The following is a 22,640-nucleotide window of genomic DNA, read 5'->3' as shown; positions in this document are numbered from 1 at the left end:
AAGAGATCTATGTATGTATATAAAACCTCAAATGGGAATATTATTATTCTAAAATACAGGGAAGAAAAATCAAGAAATGCAGGTGTAAACATAATTGAAAAGTTGATAAATGCAATGTAAGTTTTTAAGTTTTCATCAGTAAAAAATAATTTGTATTGAGTTTCAAGTTTCAAAGCTAAAACATTTGAAAGTTACTTAAACTCCAAACAGCTAATGAGACGAAAGAATATTGACTCATCTTCCAAAATCTCTGAATTCAAGAATGACACAGAGATCATTCTTTTCAAGAACTTGATTTGAAACAAAACAGGAAAATGAATTCACTTTCAAACATATTTTCTTTAAAAAAAAAAAAGGGGGCTACATCTTATAGCCTCTGTTTCTAAAACTTTTGTTGCAGAGTTTAGAGACACAAACTTTATGCTGTATTCCACGTGGCGAACCTTTCTCTTTTACTATAACTACTGTCATGAAGCTTTCTTCAACACCTTTCTGTGACCACTTCCCTTGAAAAAGGGCTTAATCTTAATCACTTCAATGTTGGATTTGCAGACAACTGAGTGCAAATGTTTCATATTTCTATTAAAAGCACATACCTGTGTATATAAATATTTTAGTTCGTACTCGTGATAGCGAAAGCTAAACCCATGGAAGCAGTTATTTCTATTGGGAAAAAAGTACTACGTTTAATTGATGTAATTTTCCTGGATGCTATGAAACCCTACTTTAGGTCAAAGTTCATAGGCAGAACTGGTCACCAAGATGTTCCCAAGCGACTGCCTTGTGATGAGTTTTGTATTAAGCTATATATTTTCCTTCTCCTGGTCACATATAATCATCCCTCAAGCTGTCTAACAGCTGATGATATTAGAAAAGAGACCATTTCAACCCCTTGTGAAGCTCCATTTCATGCATCTTTGAGACATCCAAATGCACATGATAATAAAACACATCACGGAGACAAGAGTCTTGCCAACAGATTTCCAGTAGTGAAATTAAAAGCATATCCCAATCCCTCTGCAAGCTCGCAGTGCAAGCAAATGTCAAAACCAAAGAAAGGCTTTGTGTTGGAATTGCTACACAATTCTCACTCAGACTCCTCTGTGAATTTTTCTTCCAGCCAAGGCTTGACACACCCTCAGACTCTCTCTGGCTAAGTTTTCCCCTCTATGTTATTCATTCTTCTGTGATCCAAAGACAGTACAGAGAGAATAGCCACCCTGGTGTGCTTTCTTCCCTGACGTTAAGAATGTACACTACCAAGACAGATGCTGCCTTTAAAAACGAATGGTAAACTTTCAAAGTTAGCACTTGGCCAAGAAAAGCATGCCTGCCCGGCTCATCTAAAATCCCCACTGGAACGTCTTAGGTTTTTGCAGGTACATTAAAATGCATTAAGAAAATTGCAAGGATTTCTTGGCAGTTTGGATTGCAAGATGTTTGAGCACAGCTCTACTATTTCAGGAAAAAAAAATAATGCAACAATTACATTTGAGACAGCAGGGATACAGAATTATGTAAGGCACCGCAGAGTGTGTGAGACCTGAACGTTGCTGTGCACACCACTCACAATTCTGCACACTGGAACGAGTCAAGGGAGCCTTCTGGTCACCAACAAAGCGCGCTCGCATGCTAGGGGGACAGCACAGACAGAGGTGGCTGGCTCGCGGCTGGTTCTCTGTCCTTGCAAAGGAGGAGGGGGGAGAAGGGAGAGGGAAGGCAGAGAGTACCGTCTTGTCCAGGCACTGAAGGCAGTTATAAGGTTTGCAGCAGCAGTGGCCCATCCCGGCAGGCTGGCGGGCAGGGGCCCTCCTTCATTCAACGAGACAGCGGGCAAGTCCTAAGCCGAGTCCCGGCGCACGCGAAAGGGGCGCGCCGCCGGGAGCTGTCACAACTTCCATGGGGTCCCCTCGGCTACCTTATTTCTCCTAATAACTTCAGGAATCCGGGAGCCAGAGGAACAGAGAGGAGGAGGAGGAGGAGAGCGCAGGGCGGCTGCGTTCCGATCCTGCGGTGGGGGGCGGGGGGTGGGGGTGAGGAAGGGAGGGGACAGGCGGGAGGGAGGGTCACTCTGCCACTGGAATCTTCAGAGGGAGGCAAATCGAATCGATAGTCGCATCACAACGGAGCCTGGACCCACGCCGCCTCCCGGAGAGGACAGCCGGCGGCGCGGCCGCTCCCCGCCCTCCCCCTCCGGGATGGGCCTCGGCACCGCGTAGACACGCCTGGAGAGGACGCCTAGACACAAAAGGATCCCGGGCTGGGGACACCGGCCTGAGGGCCGCCGAGGTGGGGCTTGGCGCTGCGGGAAGCCTGGCTTGAATTTATTTTTCGGAGAAGCAAAAATATCCATGAACGTGATGTCCAACGGCCCTCCCCTCTCGAGAAACTGCTCTCAGGGTATCTGTTGCTCATGGGAACCACCGATTGTTCATTTGCAGATCCGCACAGCAGTGAGTAGTGTTCTGCCTTATTTGATGGAGTCTTCGGACTGGAAATATATTTGTGGAGTCGCTTGCCTAGGCTGACAAGCACGAGTCCCTTCGAGTGGCTCAGGTGATTAAACCCGGGGTTTGGGACAGATGGGCATGAAAGGCTGTGCGCAGCAGATCTTTCCAGCAATCTGTAATTTTTTAAACAGTTAAAATTCTAAAAAGGGCAGGACACAGGGGACAAAAGTTTCGCTCCAAAGAGATGTGATATTTTAAAAAATATGTGTATGTCATCTCGAAAGTAAGAGATGCAGATATACATAAGATTAACTTTGAATGTCCTGATACCTCAGAGGAAAAAACCTGAAATGTATCATCTGTGGAAATAAACAATTACACGTTTGCTTATCAAGTTTGCCTAAGGATAGAAGCAGACAGTCATTAAAACCGGATGATTTAACTAACTTCTCTGAGATTTTCTAAGCAGATTTTAATTAAGCAGTATAGGCTATTTAGATTTGCTTGGAGAGAAAAATGGATATTTGGTCATCAAATAGGAACAGACTAGAATGTTTGCCCTAAATTTGAAAGAATATACCCAATCTTTCTTTAATGCTAACAGGAAAATTTGTATAATCTTTTAGAAAGGCAATTGGCTATATCTATCAAAGTATTAAATGTATATATACTTTGACCCAATATTTCCACATCTATGTTACAATGATACATAAATATACAAGTGTGTTTGCCTAAGGATATTCAATTCAGCATTGTTCATAACAGCATAAAGATGGAAATAATTTTAGACTTTCAATACCTTTCCCTCATATGGAATGATGATACACTGTTGCATAAGAAAGTAAACTTTATATTAAAAAAGCAGCGCGCCTGTAGTTCCAACTACTGGAAGGCTGAGGCGGAAGGATCGTTGGAGCCCAGCAGGTCCGATCTGCGGTGGCCAGGAGCGTGCCACTGCACTCCAGTCTGGGCAATGGAGTGAGACTCCAACTCAAAAAAAAAGCAAAATATGCTTTGTTTATGTTTAGAATAAAGCTTTGGAAAGATACACGTTGTCATGAACAGCACCTGTATTTCCCCTTTTTATGCTCTGGTTAGCATGCGTTATTTTTATTGTTTTAAAGCCAAGTGTGCCAGGGAAAAGGACAGAAACCCATGCGGGTTCTTGGGAGGTCTCACTCAAGCCGAGAGCTTGGGTAGACCTCTCAGAGGGAGAGAAGCTCACAGCACCTTGAACTTGAACCTGGGCTGAGAGCTGTTCCTGGGGCTTTTGAAACCTTTGTGAGAAAGCCTTGACATTGTGACAAGTACTGGCTTGGTCCCCAAGTTCACAGCAGCATTATTCACAATAGCCCAAAGGTGGAAAGCTTGAATGTCCATCAATGGAGGAAGATTCATACAATGGAATATTACTCAGTCTTCAAAAGGAAGGAAATACTGACACACGCTACAACATGGATGAGCCTTAAGGCCATTTATGCTAAGTGAAATAAGCCAGGCACTAAAGGACAAATACGGTATGGTTCCAACATGAGGTTCCTAGTGTGGTCAAATTCACAGAAGACAGAAAGCAGAATGGGGTTGCCAGGGCCAGGGGGGCAGAAGAAATGGAGAGTTGTTTAGAGGGTACAGTGTCAGCTTTACAAGGTGAAGAGGTCTGGAGATTGGATCCACTACAACGTGAATGTACAGACTGTCCCCCACTTATGATGGTTCCATGTACAGTCTTTCCACAGGATTTTAACACACGACACATTCAACAGCTCCTCCATTGACATTGGGGCCGCATCCGGACAAACCCATTGTAAATCAAAAATGACATAAATCGAAAGTGCGTTTTGAAACCCAGTTGTTAAGTCGAGAAACATCTTTACTTAGCACTACTGGGTTGTACACTTAAAAATAGTTAAGATGGTAAACTTTGTGTTGCATTATACCACCGTGGAAAACAAAAAAACAAAAGAAGTGATAGCTTGAATTCACCTGGAAGCAAACAGTCCCTGAACAACAGATCTGGCTTAAGTCAAGACAGCGCAAAGCCTCTATTGTGGAAGGAGCCAGAAGGGGTGTGGAGGGTCCACCAAGCTTCACTTCTCCCCATATTGATTTAAAGAATGCTTACTTTCTACACAGTTGTCTTCCTGCAGGTAGTTCCCCTTAGAAAATGGTTTTTTTGTAAATTAAGATTTGTATTGCACCTTGCTAGAAAAGTCCTGCTTGTTTTTAGATGTATGGAGCTCTTGCAGGGGATTAGGTTGACACTGGCAATCTACACAAAGAAAGGTGATGTTCAGCTCCTCCTCTTGGGCACAGAGAGCACTAAAGGGCACAGCGACGGGGCTGGTCCATCCATCCCACAAGATGTTGCTGGAATCACATGTGGTCTGATCTCAGTGCACACAATCCTTTTTTTTTTTTTTTTGAGTCAGAGTCTCACTGTCACTCAGGCTGGGATGCAGCAGCATGCTCATGGAGATCCTTCTGCCTCAGCCTTCCAAGTAGCTGGAACCACAGGCGTGTGCCACCATGCCCGGCTCATTTTTTTATTTATTATAGAGACGAGGTCTCGCCAAGTTGCCCAAGATGGTCTTGAACCCCTGGGTGCAGGCAATCCTCTCGTCTCCCAGAGTGCTGGGATTACAGGTGTGAGCCATCATGCCCAGCTTCACAGATTTTTAGAAATGCACCAGGTCCTAGGATTGTGCCTCGGTTGCGTTCTTAGCATGTTATAAAAATTACAGGCTGGACGCAGTGGTTCATACCTGTGATCCCAGCACTTTGGGAGGCAAGAGGATTGCCTGAGCCTAGGGGTTCGAGACCAGCCTGGGCCATTTGGTGAGACCTTGTCTCCACAATAAAGAAAAATTATCTGGGTGTGGTGGCACATGCCTGTAGTTCCAGCTACTGAGGCAGAAGGATTGCCTGACCCCAGAGGGTTGAGGCTGTGGTGGCCGTGAGCGCGCCACTGCACTCTAGCCTGGGCAACAGAGTGAGACTCCAACTCAAAAAAAAAAAAAAAAAGTACAAACATACTCAAAAAATAGAAATCCAAAGGGTCTTCAGAGTCCCCTCTCCAGTTCCAATAGTTTTCACCATGTTGGCACGTTTGTTTCATCTGCCCTGTTTTGTTTATTTTTACTTTTTCTTCATACACACATCAACCAGATTCAGCAACTGACAGAATTTTCTTACTTTATTTTCATTTGTCCCTTTTCTTCTTTCTTTCCTTTGTTAAAGTATTTCAAAGCGAAGCCCTGCATACTTTAGTATGCATTGCTATAAACATTTTCTTGCATCACCACAAGGCCCTTGAAACACTGAACAAAGTTGATAATATTTCCTTGGCATCTAATACCTAACCCATAACAAAGTTTTGCTGGTTTCTTAAAGAAAAAAAAATCCGATTTGCTTGTTTAAATCAGGACCCAAACTAGGTCCAGGTATTATATCAGATTTTAAGTCTCCTGGGTCTCTCTGATGAAGATTGCTCCTTGATTTATGATGGGGCTTCATCAGGTTTGTAAATTGAAAATGTCACAAGTCAAAAGTACATTCTGTAACACCATTGTAGAGACGAGGTCTCGCCAAATTGCCCAGGCTGGTCTTGAACCCCTGGGTGCAGGCAATCCTCTCGCCTCCCAGAGTGCTGGGATTACAGGTGTGAGCCACCATATCCAGCTTCACAGATTCTGAGAAATGCACCAGGTCCTAGGATTGTGCCTCAGTTGTTTTCTTAGCATGTTTCTTGACTTGTAAGTCAAGAATCATCTTTACGGTCCCCTGCCCCCGCCCCCATCTCTGTCACACCATTGACTAGTTCAGAAACTAGGTCAGTCGCCCTGTAGAATGTCCCACATGCTGGATTGGTCTCTTTGTTTCTTTGCAATGTCATTTCACTTGTTCTTACATCCCTTTAAGTGAAATTTAGCTCTCAAATCTGGGTTAGACTCAAGCTCAATATGAGAGGATAACAACATCTCAGATATGATGCTGATATTGCATTCCACCAGGAAGGTCACAAATTCTGGGTGTTCCATTTTTAGTGAGCTATCATGGGTCAGGATGTGACAACCTCATCTTCCCCATTGTAAAGTTCCTATCAACCTTTCAGCTAGTGCCTTCACCTGGCAATAATGATCACCTGACCCAATTATTTCACTGGGGGTTGCAACCTAATAATCTGATCATTTTTGTCTTTTTGCATTTATTAGCTGGAACTCATATCAAAAAAGAATTTTTCTCCATCAGCTAGGGTGATTTTTAAAATAGTATTTTAATTAATGCATAATAATTATATGCATTTATGGGGTACATGTAATATTTTGATACATGCATACCATGGGTAATGATAAAATTTGGACAATTAAAATATTCATCAGCTCCAACATTTATCATTTCTTTGCACTGGGAACATTCTAAATCTTCTCTTCTAGCTATTTGAAATATACAATAAGGTGTTAACTCTATTACCCTACTGTGCTATGAATACTAGAATTTAGTCCCTCTATCTAACTGTACTTTTGTACAACTAGGACGATTTTAATCTCCTTTCAGTATAGTTTCTTCAGGAAGGACAGGGTACATGCTTAATCTTTCTGTTTGAAATGCCAGTTTCCTGAATAAAGACTTGGTGTCACAATGGTACCCAGTGAGGCTGTTGTTTGTTGTCTCTCTCGCCGCTTCAAAACATCCTTATAAATTATAAGTTTATGTTTTTATTTTAATATACACAACACGGTTTAGTCACTTGCACTTAGCATCATTTTTAGCTGCCCAGTGCATCTCATCTTTGGCCTGTGGGCCTTCCTGTCGGTCCCTTTTGTTGACCTTCCTTCTTTCTGACATAAGATATCCTAGGCTAATCTTGTATACTTCCTCCTCCAGATCTGGAATCTCCCATCCTTCGTAGGAGCACTGGTTCTTTCTAGTTGAGAGTAACAGATACCACAAACAAAGGATGCCGTTTGTTGTCTTTTGAGGGCCACGATAAGGGAGTGAGATTTCCCTTTGGAGGAAGTGATCCTTTCCACTGACAAAATGTCCTTTGAAGAAGTCATCGAAGAAATCAGCGGCTACTCGGAAGGCTGAGGCGGAAGGATCGCCAGAGCCAACAGGTAAGGCTGCGGTGGCCGGGAGCGGTCACTGCACTCCAGTCTGGGCGACTGAGTGAGACTCCAACTCAAAAAAAAAAAAAAAAGAAATCAGAATGGGGCTTAGGCTGGGGTGAGAAGGAAGCATCTCCTTTTCTTGTGGCTTTCAGAAGCTAGGGCCTGGATTCCAGGTAGAGGAAAAATGCTCAGTGAAACTCATTTTGAAGAAGATGAGCTGGTCCCTATAACATGTTGGCAAACTAAGGGCCATGTGGGGAGGTACCCTTTGAATAAAAGAGTCTTCAGAATGCTTGGATACCTAAAAAAAGGCAGAATTAATAGAATGGGAGTGATTAATAGCCTGTGGTGATTTAGCATAAAAAGAAACTGTGACCTCACAGGCTCATTCTGGCTCCCAATATTTTTAAAAGTTTGAGATGAGTTTTGTTCCTGGCATATTTTCTTCCACTAAAGCAGCAGCAAGTATTTAGAAAAGTCATGAAATTCCAATGGTGTATCTCCTCAGAGAAAATTTAATGAACACTCTGTGTTTGGGAGCATTAACTAATGATGGGCATTAACTGATAGACAAGAGATGTCAGGCACTGTGCTCAGGGCTTGCACACAACAGCTCATGTAACTCTCACAAAACTCTGTAAAATAAGCACTACTGTCATCTCCATTTTACAGATGAGAAAACTGAGACTCAGGTTGCACAAGCTGTCACAGGTACACAGAGCTAGGAAGTCTTAGCCTGGGGCCGTGAACTCAGGTCTGATTCTAGAGCTTATGTCCTGACCCACTGTGCCTGACTAATTGCATTGTAATTGTTGACAGTCTCAAACCCACAGGCTCAGCCAATCCACTCGCCTTGGCCTCCCAAAGTGCTGGAATTACAGGTTGAGTCACTGAGTCCGGCCATGTTTTTTGTTTTTGAAGTACATTCACAAGCAGACAACTTAAAAACGGACAGTAGAAACGATGGCATGTCAATGTCACAATGTTCAATTTTATTAGTTCTGCTTTTTAGTCTTCTTTTAACGTGGAATTCCTTACCCTTCCCTGACCTCAGTCACCCCAGTTAGCCTCAAGTCTCCTTGGTTCAGACTCAGTTCCCCAAGGCCCAGTTGGTGCCAAGCCGCCTCCCTCCAGGGTCTCTTCCTGGCCCTCCCATTTGGAGTGAACTTCCTCCTTCTCTGTGATCTCATGTCATTCTTTGTGCTCTTGCCCCATGACATTTGCCTCATGTCATAATAATTGTTTAACTTTGTCTTCCCCCAAATATCATAGCCCCTTTGCTGTACCCCAGTCACCCTCACACCTACAACACCAGCGATCTGTCTTGAGGATGGCTGACCATGACATTTCCCTAAACAATGCAGGATGGGACCTCAAAGGAGTCAAATCAAGTTAAGGTGGCTTTGCGGCAGAGGCATCCGGGTGTTTCGTGTGGACTGTGAGCCTTGGTATGATTTGCAGGAGGTCACCAAGATCAAAACTGTACCTCAGCCTCACTATTTATCTCAAAAGGAAACCATGAAAAATGATCATGAAAGAGTCTCTTACAGATTGTCAAGGCAACCATCTGTTTATTTGGGTTCTTCCATCTAGGCCCCTCCTTTTCCCATGCATCTAAAATGTGAGCTGGAAAGTGAATATGGGATATTAGCTAAGGGGCTCTCCCGGAAAATTATGTGTAGCTTTTACCAAATACAATCAATCTTGATTCTAATGAGGTGAGGATAGGCTAGACAAAGAAAATACAAAACAGAAATCTTCAAACTGGAAAAGGTTGGTGGTGACGATCACCCACAGACAACAGACACTCTGAAATGCCTTTGATGTAATAACCAGAATTTAGAAAATTTAGAATTTAGGAGACAAAAAAGAAGAAAAGACATATGTGCTTTTGTTTTGAGATATGTTCTTAGAAACTTATCAAAAGAGAGCTAAAAAAAAAAGTCATATTTCTATAACATCTAAGTAGGAAGGTTGCCACCAATGTAAAATAATCTTTTTCTCCTAGTCTGTTAGTCTTTGACAGTACTTTTATTTTCCTTTGAAGTTGGTGACTGAGATGAATGCAGGAGAGATTTCCTTCTTAAGGTGTGTCTGCATTATATTCAGAAGAGTTGACTACTCTCATAAGAGATGGGAAATTCAAAATTACCTTGACTAGCTGGATAAATAAATTGAACAAGATTGGACAACTAGTAGGTAGAATCAGATATAGGGCTGGGAAGGCATCTGGAAAAGTCCCAAAGTGCATTTGTCTATTGGACATATATTAGATGAGAAGGACGATCCCGGTGAACCAGAAGCTGAATATCAATCAACCATGTGTCTGTTGTCATAGGGAAAGAATGGAAGGAAAAAATGAAAGAGCTGTTTCAACATAGAGATAGATAGATTTTGGTTTGATTTTTGGTTGGGTGATTTGGAGTAGTTCACCAGCAGAGCCTCAGTTTTCTCCTTTATAAGATGGAGATAAAATTATCTACTGTGTAAGGTTTTTGGAATTGGCTCTCTAATTTTCTTAAATTTAAAGATGCTGAGATACCACCTAACTCCAGTCAGGATGGCCATTATCAATAACTCAAAAAACAACAGAAGCTGGCGAGGATGTAGGGAAAAGGGAACACTTCCATACTGTTGGTGGGAGTGTAAATTAGTATAACCTCTGTGGAAAACAGTTTGGCGATTCCTAAAAGATCTAAAAATCAACCTTCCACATGATCCTGCAATCCCCCTTCTGGGAATATACCCGGAGGAACTCAAATCATTCTACAAAAAAAAAAAACACAAAACAAAAAACCATTCTACCTGAACCCATATGCTTATTACAGCATTATTTACAATAGCAAAAACATGGAACCAACTGTGCTGCCCATCGAAAGAGGACTGGATTAAAAAAATGTGGTACATATGCACGGTGGAGTATTATGCAGCCATAAAGAAGGACAGAATCATGCACTTCACAGCAACCTAGAAGGACTTAGAGTCTATAATACTGAATCATCTATCACAGAAACAAAGAACTGAGTGTCACATGTTCTCACTCATAAGTGGACATTGAATAACTGTCGTAATACTATAAGAAAGGGATTGGCAGTAGTGGAAAACTTCCGGTGGGGGCAGAGGTGGGACTGGCAGTAGTGGGAAACTGCTGGGGTGAGGTTATACCTCATCAATGAGGGTACCTGCATAATGAATATTTGTATACCTAACTCTGAATTGTACCCCACATATTTAAAATTAAAAATTAAAAAAATAAAAATAAACACGCTAATGGTTCTGCTCTCAGTAGTCAAGAGAGTACTGATGATCCACAGCTGAACTGTTTAGACAAGACAGGAAAAATATCTGCATTGGATACTCTTGATTAACCACTTCTAATAAACAAGAAACTGGATGACTCCGTGTATGAAACTTACAAACATTTCTCGAAAACAAATGAGCACAATAACATTGGCTGGTTGCTCCTGATGGCATCGAACAAAGTAGTAGAAGAAAACGATGACCTCAAGGTTACAAATTCTCAGCCCAAGTGTACTTGCATACAACCTAAAGACTTCTCTGTGTGCCCTGAAGGAGACCCTATCCCCTGTAGCTGCAAGGGTTGATATTCTTGAAACTCAAAAGATGACAAAATCTTATCCCAAGATGGGCGGAATGACAACACAAGTTGAACCCCCAACGTGTGTCTACTGCTAAAGTGAAAGCACTGCTTGGGGTAGAATAGGATCCTATAAATCGACATGAGGACATGTGGAAGACTCTGATGAAACTAGTGACATGGAGCCACTAAATCCTGATATGTTTGCTGCCGGTGGAAGAGTTCTCCCGATCCACAGCAGAATTGGCTTCCTCACTCCCAACAGAAGTGGCCATCCTAAGTCCATCAGCCTTCCCACCTATGTTCCAAGGGGGTTAACCCCGCATTGCCTGAGGAAACTGCAAAGGCCTCTCCTGAGGCAGTTGCCTGGAAAGACAATGTCAGCTCTCCCTGCCACCTATCCCTACCAACTCGCTCTGCTTCTAGACCTATAACTAGTCCCAGCAGGCCCTGAAAAGTGAAGCACAATGTGTGACTCATGAGGAGTTGCACTATGCCTCAAAAGAATGACTTGGTTTTTCCAATTTATACAGACAGACATCTGAGGAATGTGTGGGAATGGATGATAAGAGTGTGAGATAATGGTAGAAGAAGCATAAAGTTGGATCGACCACTTCTAATAAACAAGGAACTGAATGACTCCGTGTATGAAACTGGATGACTCCGTGTATGAACAAACATTTCTCGAAAATGACACGGGCTCACTAAGCAGAGACTCTGCATTTAACGTGGTAGTTTGGGGAGTTAGAAAGGCTATAACTGTTTGGTTGGCTGGAATAGGGGCCAGAAGATAGCTTACAGTGAGCAAACCAGAAATATTGGATGTGCCTTGGTTTAATGTGGAGAAAGGAACTCAAAAACTTAGGGAGGTTGGAATGTTAGAGTGGAATTGCCATTTCAGACCTACCCACCCACACTGAGAGGGTATAAAAGATATAGCTGAGAGAAATAGATTTGTGAGGAGACCCCCAGCATCTGCAAAGAGTTCTGTGATCACTCCTTTCTATAGGTCAGACCTCACAGAGGGAAGGGCAGTCACTGGATTGAAAAACCTGAATGCAATGGGAGTAACTGGATCCCGGGGTAGCAGGGGCCAAGCAGGGACCTCAACTGCTCAAGGTAAGGGGGATATGGCTACTGTAATAGACAGTAGAGTCAACACCGCAATCAGAATAGTCCGAGTCATGTAGAACTAGAGAAGTTGGCTAGTTGATCGTGGTATTTCTCGAAATGAAATAGATAGGAAGACTATTAAATTCTTACTTGATCTGTCCAAGCAGAAAAGTTCTAGGTCAAGTGAACAAAACTAACCTTAACCATAAAAAGAGAGTTGTGGCCACTTAATTGATTCCTGGACTTGATTTTACAGATACAGAACCCTTTGAACAAAGGGGAAACCAAATATACTTGAGGAAAGACCCAAGTATACTACCAAAAGTTCATACTAAAAAATTTCATCTTTCTTCCCACCTTCCCTAAAGGGACCTATGGCCTTTTACCAGGGTGACTGTTTATTGAAGGAAAATAAATAATTGAACCTTTCAGGGACTATTGGACAATGACTCTGAAACTTAGACTAATCTGGAAGACCCAAAATGTACTGTGGCCCAGCCATTAGAGTGGGAGTGTATGGAGATCGGGTGATCTATGGAGTTTTAACTCAGATCAGGAAATGTAGACAAGATATAAGAGCACCAAAAAAACCAAAGAGCACAAATTCCTTGCTCACCCTTCACTAAAAAAATCTGAACTCTGTTACACTGACAAAAGGAGTCACCAAAGCAGAAATCTTAAAAATCAGCCCAATACTAATTCAAAAATGAATGAAAAAAATAGAATAAACAGATACAGAATTATTACAAAGACTTAGAAAATAAGATTCAACACACTGCAACTAATGAAAATTTTCCCCCCAAAAGCAACCATAAAGCAAGAACACGCAAAACTCAATTAAATATAGTGAAACTAGAATTTGGAATATGGGAAAAACCAACATGAAAATTTACTGAGGGGCATTTTAAAAGGTAGGAAAACAACAAAGAAAATAAAAATGAGAAAAAGAAAGGAGCAAAAAGGGTCATAGGAAAAACAGTGGAAATGGAAAACAGATAAGGAAGGATTAATACTCACACTACTAGATTACCTGAAGTAGAAAAACAAAACAGAATATTTAAGCCTATAATGTGTGAGAACTTTCCAGAAAATTGAAACTTCATATTGAAAGGGTCCATTGGGTACCTGGGAAAGTTAACCCAAATTTAGTCACTCTAAGACTTATTAACCTATTAAACCTGTTAGAATTCAGAGATTGAAACAATATATATCAAGACCTCTAGGCAAAAAGATTACTTAATTAGATGGGCAAAACTATTTGATATTCAGAGCAAAAGACAATGGAGCAATATTTTAAAACAAGCAAAACAAACAAACAAAAATCTACTCAGTGAAAGAAAACATGGACCAACAGTTTATATACAGTTAACCTGTCCAAGTACAAGTTTATTAAAAAAGTGTGAAACACACAAGAACATAGGGAATGTTGAACCTATTAGTTTTTCTTGGGAAATTTCCTAGAGTAAGATTTTCATTCCCCTAAGAGATGACCAAAAAATTTTCAGCTAAAGGATTGGTATGATATAATATAAATATTTATGCTCCAAAGAACATAGCAGCAAACTTTATGAAAGAGTTTTACTTCTCTTTGTCCAAGACAATTGGCCAAAAAAATGCAACATAATCAATTAGGTCAATGTTATAGATATATGATGAATTTTATACTTTGATAATAGTGAATATACCTTTTTATTGAGTGCCTCTGAATCATTTATAAATATTATTAGCTAATTATTATTAACTATTAAATTAACTAATGCAAATACATATATATCTCACCAAAACCAAAAAAGTCTTTCACCTGAAAAATGTAAGAAGTCTCCTATTAAACAACTATTAACTCTTGAATGAAAGGAAAATACAAATTGAAATTCAAGAATTTCTAAACAAACAAAACTCCTAAACATTAACATATTAGAAACATTTAAAGCAGTTATCAGGTCAAATTCATAGCATGAAATACTTTCATAAGTAAAAAAAATGAAAGTATGTACATAAATGGCTTAAATATCTAACTAAAAAAACCTAGAAAACAATAAAGTAAACCCAAAATAGCACTCAGAAGAAAAAAATAAAGATAAAAGTAGAAATTAATAGAGAATAAAAAACCAGTAAGACTTACTTGAAAAACCTAAAATAGCAAACTACTAGCTAACCTAAACAAGAAAAAAGGTGAAAAATACAAATAAAAAAAAAAACAAATGAGCCGGGCTCGGTGGCTCAGCCTGTAATCCCGCGCCTTTGGGAGGCTGAGGTGAGTGGATTGCCTGAGCCCGCGGGTTCGAGACCCGCCTGGGCAGCGAGACCTCATCTCTACAATAAATTAAAAAATCAGCCGGGCGTGGTAGCGCATGCCTGTAATTTCGGCTACTCGGAAGGCTGAGGAGGAAGGATCGCCGGAGCCCAGCAGGTCGAGGCTGCGGTGGCCGGGAGCGGCCACTGCACTCCAGTCTGGGCGACAGAGTGAGACTCCAACTCAAAAAAAAAAAAAAAAAACCAAACAAACAAACAAACAAACAAAAAACAAATGAAAGGGAAAACAGAAAAAAAATTAACACTCATAAGAGACTATGTTGCAGACCCCATACAAATAAATTATATATTTGAAATTCTATATTAAATAAACAATTTCCTAAGAAAATGTAGATTATCAAAATTGAGCCCATCAGAGAAAGTTTAAATAGAGCAAATTTCCACAGAAGATACAGAGGCAATTATTAAAAAACCATTGCAAAAAAAGCCATCAGGCACAGATATTTTTACCAGTCTTCTACCAAACCTTCAAAGATAAGACAGTTCCAGTGTTCTGTAAATTGCCTTTGAGTACTGAAAATGAAGAAAGCAACATAATGTTCTCTTCCCCCAAAAGATGCCCATGTTGAATCTCCAGAACCTATGAGTATGTTACGTTATATGGCAAAGAGGAATTAAGATTGCAAATAGAATTGAGACTCCTAATCAGCTTAACTTTAAATAGGGAGAGTATCTTGAATTATCTAGGTGGGCCAATGTAATCAATCATTAGATCCTTAAATATGGAAGAGGGAAGGAAAGAATCAGTGTCAGAGATCTGTAATACAAGAAAAACTTGACTGTTGCTAGCTTTGGAGACAGAAGGGGGCCATGAGTCCTGGAATACAGGAAACTTCTAGAAGTTTGGTAAAGACAGAAAAATGGATTTTCTCCTACAGCCTCCAGAAATAAATGCAGCCTGTCAATACCTTGGTTTTTAGTTCAGTGAGACCCACGTTGGACTTCTGACCTCCAGAACAGTCAGATAATAAACTTGTGTTGCTTTGAGTCACTAAGTTTGTGACAATTTGTACAAGCAGCAAAAAGAAAATTAGTACAAGATTCTAATACAAAATAAGGAAAAATTTCCTTGTTTTTTAAATAAGTATGAAAATATGACCTAATTTTGACACCTGATGAAGACTCTACAGAAAAACATAGAAAAAAGAAAAACTGAAGATCAATGTCACTCATGAATACAGATGCAAAAGGACTGGATAATATATTAGCAAACAGAACCCAATACCACATTAAAAAATATATATATACTGTGATCAATTGGGACTTATCCCAGTAATCTAAGGTTGGTTTAATATTAGGAAACCCATACTGATAGATCTAAGGTACAAAATCTGATTATCTCCATGGACACTGAAAAAGTTATCAACAAAAATTCAATACTCATTTCTTCAATACTCAAGAAAATAGGAATTGAAAGACACTTTTTTTCCCTCTTTGAAGGACACTTTCTTAATGTGATAAAAACATCTTAACATGATGAAAATCCTTAGTTGTAAAACGATTTTACTTAATGTAGAAACACTAGGAAAATTTTCATTATAAGCAGGAACAAGGCAAGGGTTCCTACCATCTCCACCACTATTCATATTGTACTGGTGGTATTAACCAATGAGATGAGAAAAGAGAAATTAATTAGAGGCATAAAATTTGGCAAAGAAGTAAACCACTGGTCTCTATTTTAACATATGATAATGTAACTAGAAAGTCCTGGAAAAATCAATGGTAAAACTGACTCAAACAATACAAGAATTCAGTAAAGTAGTAAAATGTAGCAGTAACTGACAGAAATCAATAGCCTTTCTATGCACTAATGTTAGTTGCTTATAGAATGCATTGGAGGAGAAACCCCAATTTACAATAGCAACAAAGAAGATTAAATACATGGGAAGAAGCTTATCAAAAATATGCAAAACTTCTCTCAAATTAGTCTGGAAAAACACAAAAGTAGATTTGACTAATGGAAAGCATTTCCTGTCCTTGAAGGATGACTTAGCCTCATAAATAAAGATATCCCTTCTCACTAAGTTAATTTATAGGTTTAATGTAATCTCAGTGAAAACACCAACAAGACTTTACTCTTTGAAGTTAGACACAACTAAAGTTAATTTGACAAAACAAATATGCAAAAATATCCATTAAAATACTTTTAAAAAATCTATGTAGGGGATCTAGACCTATCAGACATTAAAACATACAATAAAGCCTCTATAATTAAAACATTGTGGCACAGGCTTATAGAACAGAAAGTTCAGAAATAGACCTAGGGACTACGGAAATGATATGAGATGAAAATGGCATTTGAAATCACTGGGACAAAGATAAACATTTTAATAAGTAGTGCTATTAGCTGTTTTACTAAAGATAAAATGAGGTCTACATCTCAGACTGTGCCCAAGATTAAACTCCTAATGGGTAAGAGATCTAAATTTAAAAATGAAACCATACAAGTATCAAAAACAAAGATTCCATTTCTATTGAATAATAGCGTGGGAAAGACTTTCTAACTGTCTTAAAAAACTAATATGCAATTTAAAAACGAATAATGTGACTATATAAAATTTCTCTAAGTTTGGATCATGAAAACTACCCCAGACATTGTCAAAAGATAACTGACAGATTAAGAGAAAATGTTTGCAACATGTGTCACAGATAAAGTGATAACATCCCTAGCATATAAACAACTCTTCAAAATTGCAAAACTGAGGACCAAAAATCCAACAGAAAAACTGAAAACCCGCAATTTACAGTAAACATAAAAATGGCTTTTAAACATATGAAAATTGTTCAAAGTTTTGCTAAGTAGAGAAATGCAAACTAAAACAACATTAAGATGTCATTTCTCACATATTAGCTTGGCTAAATGAAAAAGTATGACAGCATTATTTGATTGGCAAGGCTTTGGGCAGACAGTCTCATTCATTGCTGGTGGGAATGCAAACTGGCACAAGTCTTTTGTAGGGGACTTTGGCAAAATCTAACACAACTCTATATGTACTTACTTTTGACCTGGAGATTATACATCTAGGATTTTATGCTGACAATACATCTCTAACAAGGCACAAGGCTGTTCAGTATAGTATTTTTATACTTGCAATTCTTTTTAATTTTTAATTTTGAAGATGTGGGGTACAATTCAGGGTTAGGCATACAAATGTTCATTATGTGGATACCCTTGTTGATAAGGTGTGCCTCCCCTTCCCTGGCAGTTTCCCATGACTGCCAATCCCTTTCTTATAGTATTAAGATAACTGCTCAGGGTCTGCTTATGAGTGAGAACATGTGGTACCCAGTTCTTTGTTTCTGTGATAGATCATTCAGTATTATAGACTCTAAGTCTGTCCAAGTTTCTGAGAAGTTCATAATTTTGTCCTACTTTATGGCTGTGTAATATTCCATTGTGTATGTGCCATGTTTTTAAAAATCCAGTCCTCTTTTGATGGGCAGCGCAGTTAGTTCCATGTTTTTGCTATTATAAATAATGCTGCAATAAACATGCGTGTGCAGGTATCTTTTTCATAGAGTGATTTGAGTTCCTCCGGGTATATTCCCAGTAGGGGTATGCAAAATATTTTTTAAAACCAATCTAAATGCCCATACATAGGAGAATCATTGAACAAATTATGACACATTCACTCAATAGATTACTCTGGTTGTAAAAAACAATTTTTTTTAAAGAAAGGAAAATCTCCATGAACTTATTTGTCATGATTTTCAGAATATATTGTTAAGTGAAAAAAACAAAGTGCGAAAGAATATCTATACTGCAGTTTGCTATCATCCATGTAAGAAAGACTACAAGGAAATAAACATGTATGTATTTGCTGTTTTGTACAGTAAGGATAGACCAGCTAATGCCACCACTAGGGTTGGTGGTGAGAATGAAATAGAAAGAAGAGGAAATGGAGTGTATGGAAGGCATGGGGCGGGGGGGACATACCTCTTGTCTGAGTATGCCTTTTTGTGTATTCCTGTGTGTTAGAAATATGTCAATATCTCATGTACTCATAAAAGTAAATAAATCATTAAAATCAACCCGGATGTAGTGAAAATGCAAAAAGAAATACAAACTATGAACCTAGCTTTTATTTTATTTTATTTTTTATAAGTGAATAACATAATCACACTGAAGCAAATAGGAAAAAATTTAACCTACGTAACTGTGGAAAACAATACCTTACCTATATATCCTATAAGGCTAAAGATGATAAGAACTGTACATAAGAGGCTGGGCAATTGTGGGTGAAAACTCTGATTATTCTAGGACAGAGCAAAAAAGTAAATACGAGATCTGACAATTAGGTTCGTGAACTCATCCTAGAAAGTGTACATACCTCATTAATGACTCTCACAATAGCCTTCTTCAAAGGACTCCCCTTGCGAAGCTATGCACCGATGCCAGTGCCTAGTCCACCCATCAAAGCAATTTTGGAACTCTTTTTCTAGAATGGTCATTTGAGCCGTTGTCGTATTACCCTCGATGTTCTGATTGTCATCAAATGTCTTCCTTTCAATATTTCCTTTATCTTTGAGTAAAGAAAAAAGTCACTGGAGACCAGATCAGGTGAGTAAGGAGGTGGTCCAAATGGTTATTTGTACGATGTTGCCAATGTAGGCACACAGTGCCAAGTCTGGGAACATAACTGTTAGACCTCAACAAATAACGATGACAGTTCTGATAGCCATTCCAGAAAAAGAGTTCCAAAATTGCTTTGATGGGTAGACTCAGTACTGGTGTCAATGCATAGCTTCCCAAGGGGAGTTCTTTGAAGGTGACCATACTGATATTCAGCAATGAGGTATGGAGCACTTTTTCTAGGATGGTTCACAAACCTCATTGTTGGACTTGTACATTGTGGGTAATAACAGATATGTTTGTCACTGCTGGGGAATAGAGTGACAAATAAGCAAAAGGCGCAGCTGGAATACGCCCTATGTGTTGGATTGGAATTGGGGGGTCTTAGTACCCAACCCATGTTATCAGTATACATTCAAGTAGAGAGCTGCGAGTGTGTAGATACTTGACATGTGACATAGGCTGCATTGTGCACAAATGAAGGAAGAAGGGACAAGTCAATAAATGGGGTGAGGACAAATGGTTGTCTATATGAAAATAGATAAAAGAAATCATCTATCTGACACCATAACAAAAACGAATGTCAACTAATTACAAATGCTAAGACATTAGAAAAGACCATCATAAAATATGATTCTGTCCTTTAGGGGAGAAATGTTGGGTTTTTTGTTTATTTGTTTATTTGTTTTAAATCAAGGCACAAAAAAAGCATGAGCAATTTAAAAAAATGATAAATCTGACTCCCATTAAAATTAGACATTTGGTTTACCAAGAGACACTACTGAGTGGGTAACTCTGCTTCATCACTTTCTGAAAGCATTTTTAAGTCACCTACATTCTGCAGGATTCAAATATAGACCTTCAGATGGCAATTCTTTTGAGTGGGATATGCTACGTTTGAATTTATGTCACAATAAATGAGAAACCGTATTGAACTGGACATTTTCATTATAAAAATTATCGCCGGGCATGGTGGCTCAAGCCTGTAATCTCAGCACTTTGGGAGGTTGAGGTGAGGGGATTGCCTGAGCCCAAGGGTTCGAGAACAGCCTGGGAAATTTGGTGAGACCTCACCTTTACAATAAATCAAAAAGTTAGCTGGGCATGATAGTGCCTGTAGTTCTGGCTTCTTGGAAGCCTGAGGCGGAAGGATCACCTCAGCCCAGCAGGTCGATGCTGGGGTGGCTGTGAGTGTGCCATTGCACTCCAGCCTGGGCAATGGAGTGAGACTCTAGCTCAAAAATTAAAATTTAAATTTAAAAAATTATGATGCTTATATACTTTCTAAAAGCCTTTGTATTTGGATAATAAAGAGTCAAGAAAATGTTGCCAATATGATTGAAAGTTGGAAAATTCTGTATAGGTTCTGGTAAAATGATTTAATTAAGTTATGACAAACTAGAAGAAAATGATTGTAATACAAATAATCCATAAATAGGTTAGTATTCAGAATATGTAAAAACTATTTCTAATTGCTAAGACAAAGACAAATGACACAACAGAAAAAAAGAGCAAAGGATATGAATAAACAATTCTCAGAAAAGGAAACTCAAATCACCCATAAATATACAAAAAGATACTCAATTATTAAATAATTATTAGTGAAATTAAAATAAAAACCACAATGAGATACCAATTCACACCAATAGACTGGAAAAAAATTAGAGTCTGATAATCTCTCTGTTGTTTGGAATGTGGTATAAAGGGTGAATTCACACATGGCTACTAGAAGTAAAAGATAGTATAATCACTTTGGAGGACAATGTGGTAACAAAAAAAAAGAAGCTATGTGCACACTTTGAGTCATAATTCTACTTCTAAATATATACCTTAGAGGGAAATTTTTACATTGATGCACAAGTTGACGTGTTTAAGAATGTTCAGCTCGTTTTTAATACTGAAAACCATGATCAATCCAAATGCCTTTTAATTAAATACCGAATGCCTAAATTATGGCATAGTGATATGGTGAAATACACAGAAGAAAAAATGAATGAATCACATAAGTGTATCACTATGGAAATATCTCAAAAACAAGTTTATATGTAGGATGATATATACACTTTGGCATTTATATAGATCAAAGCATGCAAAAACCAATGCTATATGCGTTTTTTATGGTGTCAATATTTATGCAATAAAAATATAAAAATGTTCTTGGGAATGCAGTAGCCAGCCTTCAAGATGGGCCCCATGATTCCCCACTTCTGGCATTCACACCACTATGTGGTCCTACCCTCTACTGTACGAGGCTGGTCTATATCGTCAGTAGAATATAGCAGAAGTGATGATATATGCCACTTCCAAGTCAGGTTATAAAAAACTGTGGCTTCCATCCTAATCACCTCGTTCTCACTCTCTCTGATCTGTTGCTGAGGGGAGGTGTGACTGGAGGGGTCACCAAGTGATGAGCAGCCCTCGGGAATAGCTCACGTGGTAAGGAACTGAAACCTACAACCAACAGCCAGTGAGAATCTGCAGTCTGCCAACATGTGAGTGAACTTGGAAGAGAATTCTCCAGTCCCAGTCCTGCCTGGATGCCTCCACAGCTTCAGACAATAGCTTGACCACAACCTCGTGAGAAACTCTGAGCCAGAACCACGAGCTTCCACCCGCTAAATCTCTCCTGGATACTTGACTTCAGAAACTGTGAGGAAATAAATGTTTGTTTTAAGCTGCTATGTTTTGGGGCAATTTGTCATGCAGCAACAGATAACACAGAGTAGGTTTCTCTTGGGAGGGATGGTCAAAAGATCATGGTGATTTCATCTATACTGGAAATATTTTATTTTCAAAATGTCTAAAGTAAATATGGCAAGATGTTAAGATTTATTAAGCTTAGATAAATAGCATATAACTTTTATTTTATAAAATGATTTTTAAAAATATTTTTCTGCATGTCAAGGACATTTCACACACAGAAGATCAGTGCTTTGTAACTGTTGCACCTTGCCAGTAGCAAGACATCTTTGCTAAGGCAAACCTACCAAGTGGGTGACTGCTCTGTCACCATAAATTTGTCAAATCTTTTGCAGGATTAAAATATAGAACTTCAGAAGCTAACTTCTTTATGTTTGGATTTCCATTACAATAACGAGAAACCATACTGAACTTGACATTTCTATTTTAAAAGTTGTGATGCTTATAAACTTTCTAAAAGCCCTCATATTTGGATAATAAAGAAGTCGAGAACATGCTGTCAATATGATTGAACATTGGAAAATTCTGTATAGGTTCTGGTAAAATGATTTAATTAAGAAGCAAACTCAAAATGTTTAAGCCATAGCTATTTAACATGATTATTCAAATGAAATTAGTCACAAATTCCCCAAGAACATTAAAAGACTCCTCGGTGGCAGAAAGGTGATTTGACTCTGTTATTGGACATTATCTTCTTTCCCAGGACACAGGAAAACAACTGAAAATGGACCGGTCGGTGTCTAAAGAAGGATCAGGAGTGCTTTCATTCTACAATCAATATGGAA

General features: G+C 39.1%; 1 protein-coding gene across 1 annotated transcript in view; it reads right to left on the bottom strand.

Annotated features, from left to right (window-relative positions):
* The window catches only part of LOC103262277 (microtubule-associated tumor suppressor candidate 2-like), a 76,080-nt gene extending 74,077 nt beyond the window's left edge, over positions 1-2,003 (bottom strand). Inside the window, exon 1 of the mRNA XM_021713294.1 lies at positions 1,731-2,003. Coding sequence (XP_021568969.1) covers positions 1,731-1,784 — 54 coding nt within the window. The 5' untranslated portion in view covers positions 1,785-2,003. The remainder of the gene's footprint in view (positions 1-1,730) is intronic.
* Between the last annotated feature and the right edge of the window lie 20,637 nt (positions 2,004-22,640).

This window comes from Carlito syrichta, unplaced genomic scaffold, assembly GCF_000164805.1.
Source record: "Carlito syrichta isolate Samal-C Ts95f unplaced genomic scaffold, Tarsius_syrichta-2.0.1 Scaffold304427, whole genome shotgun sequence".
NCBI lineage: Eukaryota > Metazoa > Chordata > Mammalia > Primates > Tarsiidae > Carlito > Carlito syrichta.
Note: the sequence above shows the minus strand (reverse complement) of the source record. Positions and strands in the feature narration are given on the sequence as shown.